At 39.9% G+C, this 7,152-nt stretch overlaps 1 protein-coding gene across 1 annotated transcript; it reads left to right on the top strand.

Moving 5' to 3' along the window:
* Positions 1–2,659: 2,659 nt before the first annotated feature.
* On the top strand, positions 2,660–4,203 carry LOC136203360 (BURP domain protein RD22). The gene is made up of 3 exons (XM_065994484.1): positions 2,660–2,795; positions 2,876–2,987; positions 3,057–4,203. The coding sequence occupies exons 1-3, from the start codon at positions 2,667–2,669 to the stop codon at positions 4,052–4,054; spliced, it is 1,239 nt and encodes a 412-aa protein (XP_065850556.1). The 5' UTR covers positions 2,660–2,666; the 3' UTR covers positions 4,055–4,203.
* The last annotated feature ends 2,949 nt before the right edge of the window (positions 4,204–7,152 follow it).

Here is a 7,152-nt window from a genome sequence, read left to right as displayed (position 1 = left end):
TTCACAAGAAAATAGTTAGGCCAAAATTCAAAGAAACATGAATTGTCACGCGAGAATTTTTGAACAGATAGTAGGGATTTAGTGAGCTTAGGAACAAGCAAGGCATCATTAATTTTCAGATTATGTATATGTGAGTTTCCAAAGTAAGAAATTTGCAGACCTTGACCATTGCCAAATTGAACTGTATCATATCCTGGATATGGTTGCATCTATTAAAGCTGAGCTGGATTTGCTATCATGTGGCTTGTTGCTCCAGTGTCAGGATATCACGGCTGATGAGGACCCATGAACGGATTTAGTGGTTGTTGCCATGCCATGTGTGCTTGTGGTCCAGAATTACAGTTTGGATGTGAAACATTCTTCGGTCTTTTGCACTTGTCAGCCCAGTGACTTGGATCGCCACAGTTGTAGCACTTGCCACTTCTTCTCTTTTTTGGATTCTGCTTCTTTGATTGTGTTGATGCTACGATGGAGACATTGGCTTCTCGGTGCGCAGATATACCATCAGAGTGGAGCAGAGTTGTCTTTCTTGTTGATTGAATCATCCCCTCAACGGTCTTTAAACTATTCAGAAGCTCCTGATAATTGATGTTTGTGCCACACTGAGTGACAAGATTCTGAACTGTGGAGCGATACTCTTCTCCCAAATCCTTGTAAAGAACTGACAGTAGTAAATGTCGAGGATAAGGGTTCCCTGAAGCAGCCAGATCATCAAGAATAGAATTCACTTTTTGCATGTAAGCAGTAACTAACATCCCCCCTTTCTCAAGCTCATGTGATTCAACACCTTGCTGAAACTGTTTGCTTCCTGTGATAAGCCCATAGGCATCTTCTAAAGCTAGCCAAATGTCATGTGAATATTTGAGATATGCTATATCAGGAAAAACTTCTCCAGTGATGGAATTTAGGAGCAAAGTCCTAACCATATTCTTTAAATCATCCTATTGGGAAAAAGATGGATTTATGATTAAATCCGCAGCAGATATCATAAAACCTGTTCTAGAAATAAATTGAGGTGGATGTGTTGAAGTGATAATATGAGAAAAGAGATGATAGGTTTTGAGGACATTCTTCAGGCTTTGTAGTTGTGAGGGATTAATTTGATGTTAATGGTGATATTTGTGGGAGGTTGTCTTGGTAGAGTGACAGAGGCAGAAACAGGTTCTGTATATAAAGGATTGGTTGAAGGAGGAGGATTTGAAGGAAGAATAAAATTAGGTTGAAAATTATTTGAAGGTACATCTAAAGTATTGTGAAAAGAATTGGAGAAAAAAGATGGAGATGGATCACGGGCTAATTGAGAATTGTAAACAAATGTTGAGGTATCGGATTCAGAAATAACCTGATGTTAATTACTGACTTTAGCGGCTTGATAGGCGGCTAGGACAGCAAGAACAAATGGAGAAAATAGGGTTTGAGTTGCCGTGGTGACAGATGGTTGTTGAGATGGAATCGGTGGCTGTTGAACAGGGATCTGCTGATGGTGCAGTGGGGGCGGCACTGCTGCCTGATATGCCGCAAGAGCAGCCAAAACCGCAGCGTCGGCGGTGGAATTGGTCGGAGTCGGCAGACCCAGCTGCGGATTGCGATGAGGGGCGGTAGCTGACGGCGGCATGTTCGGTTGCGGCGGAGCAGGTTACGGCGGAACCTGGAGACTGGCCGCCTGGTATGCGGCTAGGGCGTCGCGGACAACCTGCAGAAGGGAGTCTGCCACCGTCGGCAGAGGTTGCGGATTAGCTGTTGGAGTTGGCGCCGCCGCGGTTGCAAGGAAGGCGGAATCGCCAGTGATAAATGGCGACGTGAAACGCCAGCCGGAGCTTGTATCGATCGAGCCGGAGGCGACGTTCATGTTCTAATCAGACGCGACAGACGGTTCAGCGACGGCGACGGCGGCGGCAGCAGCTTGGTATGCGGTGTAGGAGGTGGATTGCGGATTATCATAGGATTCAGAAGAGGCGGAAATTGAGACTCTTGATACCATGTTGAATGTATAGTTTGATATACAAGAATAATATGGAGATAGAGAGAGAAGTAATAGGCACAATAATGTTTTGAATCACATTAATGATATTGGCTCTAAGGCTTTGTATTTTATAGTGAGACAATTGTAGTTTGTATAGGAACATAGACAAATTGAAACTCTACATAGCTAGTAATATAGACAAATTGAAACTCTAACTAGATAGTAATCTATTTACAGAATAATAGGAATATTATCTCTAATAAGACGAGGCTTCCCAAGATGTAGTTTTATAATTTACACGGGTTTCTTTTTTTCCCTTTACTATTATCTTTGTTGTGGCATTCCAAAGAATCTGTTTTAGATATTTTAGGAGTAAAGTGGAGGTAAAATTAAGTGGGATTTGAAGAGCATGATGAAATAGTTGTGGAAATTAAGGGCGTGAATTTGCATACCTGCGATCTTCCAACAGAAATAGAATACTCCATAAATGAATAGAAAGAGACGTGAATATATCACCGTCCTTAGCAAATGAAGACAGAAAATTTGAGCTATCTTTAGGAAACAATCATGGGGCTATTCTCAACCCCTACTTACCCTTTCATTTAATGGGGTAGTTAGTTGTTGGTTAAATTTTGATGTACTAACAACTTATATGACTGAATATTAGTACAATGGTTTCTAGTCCACCTCTTATTGTTATGACATGTGTCCCATTGCATTTAAGATACAGCTGAAGCAATTAAGGCAGCTGATTCTATATATCTTGGCAACCTTTTCACTCTTTCTTCCATCAATGGAGTTGAACATGAACATACTAGTAGTTTTTCTCATTGTGAGTTTCTCATTCTTCAAGTGCATAAATTTAGTATTGATTATCAAGTGATGTAACAGTCACCTTTTATTTTATTGCAGATTGCAGTAGCAACAACACATAATCATGCTGCCTCGCCTCCTCAACTCTACTGGGACTCTGTCCTTCCTAACACTCCAATGCCAAAAGCTGTATCAGATCTTCTACAACCAGGTCAGGTTTCCAACTTTATTCCAAAACCAATAGAAAATTATTAATACAAGAAAAGCTTCAATTTTACAGACTTTATGGAAGAGAAGGGCACTTCTGTTGGTGTAGGGAAAGGGGGTGTGAATGTTAATTCAGGAAAAGGAAAACCTGGAGGTACTTCTGTTGGTGTAGGGAAAGGCGGAGTAAACGTTAATTCAGGAAAAGGAAAACCTGGAGGTACTTCTGTTGGTGTAGGGAAAGGCGGAGTAAACGTTAATTCAGGAAAAGGAAAAGGCGGAACTAGCGTTGGTGTTGGCAAAGGTGGGGTTAATGTACACACAGGAGGACGCAAGGGAAAGCCTGTATATGTTGGTGTAAAACCAGGGCCAAACCCATTCATTTACAACTACAAAGCTACTGAGGATCAACTTCATGATAACCCAAACGTAGCTCTCTTTTTCTTGGAGAAGGACTTGTCTCCCACCAAATCTATCAACTTATACTTCACTCAAACTTCCCAATCTCCCACTTTCTTACCACGTCAACTTGCTAATTCCATCCCCTTTTCATCTAACAAGCTGCCCCAAATTTACAACAGCTTGTCAGTAAAGCCAGGATCAATGGAAGCAGAGATGATGAAGAACACAATATACGAGTGTGAAATGCCAGGAATTAAAGGAGAGAAGAAATATTGTGCAACTTCACTCGAGTCAATGATCGACTTCACCACATCTGTTCTTGGAAAGAATGTCCAGGCAATCTCCACAGAGGTGGATAACCAAACTCCATTGCAAAACTACGTTATTACAGCTGGAACCAAGAAGATGAAAGCCAACAAATCCGTGGTGTGCCACAAACAGAAGTATCCATATGCTGTGTTTTATTGTCATTCAACACAAACCACAAGGGCTTACATTGTTTCCTTGGTGGGTGCTGACGGTACAAAGGCTAAAGCTGTAGCTATCTGCCATACTGATACATCAGCTTGGAATCCTAAACATTTGGCTTTCCAACTGCTCAAGGTTAAGCCTGGAACACTTCCTGTTTGCCACTTTCTTCCTCAGGACCACATTCTTTGGATTAGTAACTAGATTAGACTAGACTAGACAAGACATATACCTATACCATACTCTATATATGTTCTATGTTTTCAGTATCCATTTACTTTTATAATAATAATGTAACAGATCTACATATATAAGTAATTCCTAAGCGTGTAGTAATAAATACCACTTCCTTCCTTGTGTTTTTAACTTAACACCATCATTTTCATCCACTTACTTGAGCTCTCATAACAATAAATACAAGACTGGGTCAGAATAAACAGGATGCATCGTGCATGTTTCTAGAAATATAATGGTATGCTCTTCTCAAGTAGTCTTAGTGAAAGCATAAAACAACAAAACACTATTTTATGAAAACCATTCCATCAATTCTATACCAATACAAACGAATATGGTAACTCTAGAGAAAGTAAAATAGGAGAGGAGAAAGAATGTATATTGAAGAAAATCAACAAGATCAAATTAAAACAGAATGAATACACTTCACATCCTTCTTACATTTTATATCGATTTCTCAACTAACTTCTTAGCTAATTACCTCTAACTGCTTGACTAATTACCTTTTCCAACTAACTACTCTAATTACAACACTAACAGTATCAGTGACTACGGTTACAATTCTTAACATTGTCCCCTCAAACTGGTATGTGATTAACAACAGCAAGTTTGGACAAAAAGTCTATAAGTTGTGCTCCTGTCATCACCTTGGTGAATAAGTCTATCAAATTGTTATGGGTTAGGCTATGCTTACTTTGTCGATTCTATCATTGGATGTCCAATGGTAGAATTGACAAAGTAAGGCTTAATTTGTTAAAAACAAAGTAAACATAGAAGATACCCAGTTATATTTATATTAGTTATTGTAAATCTGTTATATTATGTATTCTATTATATATACAAAATTTCATGATCACTCTAATTGAGAGAAATTCTTTAAGCTAATATCTTTTCTATCTTTACCTTACAATGTGGTATCACTTGCTACCACTTCAGCTTCTTCCTCCTGGACTGACATAGCCGCGTCAACATCATACATGGTGCTAGGTCGACAGTTGCTCCCTCCTAACTGAATCAGCCTCCTCCCTGTTCAAGGTGACGGTTTGATTCTCCGTTCCAATCTACACCTGCTGTTGCCGCAAACACTGCCCCTGTGCGACCAGACGCATCCATAGCGTTTTCTTCCTTCAATGACGTTCCGACAGTCTGCAGTCCTTCCGATCACCAGCAGTGCTGCCTGCATCAGTTATTTTTGCAAACCGGAACGAGGCAGTCACTTTGTCTGACCTATTGTTGTCTAGTCCTCGCCTTTTCTGTTTGCACGTCAGAACACAGCGGAGCTGCTGTAAGAACTCAAGCCGCCATGCCAGACAGCATCCCCTCCGAGCCTTCACCATTCATGTTTGCCAATCAGATTCCCAAACTTTGGTCCGCCTCCGTCATACCAATTAGAAATGGAAATCAAGAAAAAAATTCTTCAGACAGCCCACAATTTGTATGCATCTGCCTCCTTTTCTGATTCCGTTAGTAACCCTTTTCCTATCCCTCCTACACAATTTCAGTCTAATCTCATTCCACCACAACCTTGCCAATTTCATCAATTGCATACATTAATTATGTATTGCATCTTCTTTGGCTTTAACACCGGCTTCCTCCTGTCAATGTTATAATTAACTCCTCACAATTATAAAGTGATAGAGAACCACCTAGCCATTGGTAGGAATGTTGTGGGAGGGGTAAGCTGTACGGAATGAGCTGTCCGACATAGGTTGGTTATTTGGGAAGATGATATGAAGGGGTAGTTTGGGTAATAGATTGAGTATAAGTAGGAATTAGTTGTTATTTTTTAGGTATCGAAGATTATGATAATATTACTGTTTGGCTGTTTTGTACAGACTCTCCCATTAGTTGGGTAGAGTACCATTTATCTTTTCATTCCTGTTATTCCTATTTCCTTGCTAGTTTTATCAATCAAATACTACTATTCTATGATTGTGCGTGTTTGTGAGTTCATTCTACTGTTACCAATTTCTTTGGCTGAGTTTGAGTATCGGTACTCTATTAATTGATCCGACCTACTGGATCCGACAACTGCGCCATCAGAAACACCGATGGACAAATCATCAGAAACTAACATGGCGGAAGTTATGGATTCAGAAGCTAAGGATGGGAAAGATGAAGATGATGGGATGAAACAACAGGGGAAGGAAGTAGATTTTGATTTTGGTTCTTCCAATCATCAACAAACAGATCAATTAAGTGAAAAGGCTAAGAAATTGCTAATGTTGCCAGAAATGAGTTTACAACATATAGAAAAATTCCCATCGCTTGATTTGAAGACCACAGCAGAGGTTACATGTGGTGGAGACAAGAAACGCATGAGAAAAGAATTTCTAGCAGAAATCGGTGCAAGTCACTCTTCTTTCTGAAAAGGTCCATGTCGTGGAGTCGAATAAGATCTTACTATTTTTTCAAACGCCGTCAAATCCGTCATTGGAAGTTATGCATTTGTCGGCAATGGTTCTAAACGACGGCATATTTCGGTTCTCGCAGCTTCAAAGAGTGGCATGAGGAGGGGTTCACTAGTTATGTGTTTTTAATTAATAAAAATTTGTGGATCTTTGTATTTCTAGATACAGGTCAATAGGTTAATAGAAGAACCGATATCCTGCATTATTTACGATGGCGATGGGAAAAATACAAACCCAAGTAATTCTATTTGGATAATGGGTTGGAGGTAAATCAAATCCATCTAGATACCACTCTGCAAGTTTCTTCTAATTTCTCCGCTTCCTAAATCACTTTTGTCTTGTTTGCTAAGTGGATCCCACGTTTTACTGCTACATGTGAAGACCACCGACTTCAGAAATTAGAGCCCAAAGGACACATTACTCCTATTATGACTCTCATAAATCAGTCTCCCTTAGTTTTCAGTTCGATAAAACAGAGCAACATTAAAATCAGTGAACCTAACTTGCCGGTGATTGCAACTTCGACAAAGAGAGGTGATGAAGCGGAGCAAAAGCCATATTTCGCTCAACAGGTGACTACAACTAACTTGTTCATCAAGAGCTTCAAAACCAAAATATTTTGACACATGTCAAGCCCATAAACATATTGCGTATTTT

The sequence above is a fragment of the Euphorbia lathyris genome, chromosome 8, assembly GCF_963576675.1.
Source record: "Euphorbia lathyris chromosome 8, ddEupLath1.1, whole genome shotgun sequence".
Taxonomy (NCBI): Eukaryota; Viridiplantae; Streptophyta; class Magnoliopsida; order Malpighiales; family Euphorbiaceae; genus Euphorbia; species Euphorbia lathyris.
Note: the sequence above shows the minus strand (reverse complement) of the source record. Positions and strands in the feature narration are given on the sequence as shown.

What these genes read in the sequence shown, in the direction of transcription:
- LOC136203360 (XM_065994484.1), top strand. Translation starts at nt 2,667, where the DNA reads ATGTGTCCCATTGCATTTAAGATACAGCTGAAGCAATTAAGGCAGCTG. An exon ending in TACTAGTAGTTTTTCTCATT is followed by an intron (nt 2,796 to 2,875) that starts GTGAGTTTCTCA and finishes ATTTTATTGCAG; the next exon opens with ATTGCAGTAGCAACAACACA. An exon ending in ATCAGATCTTCTACAACCAG is followed by an intron (nt 2,988 to 3,056) that starts GTCAGGTTTCCA and finishes TCAATTTTACAG; the next exon opens with ACTTTATGGAAGAGAAGGGC.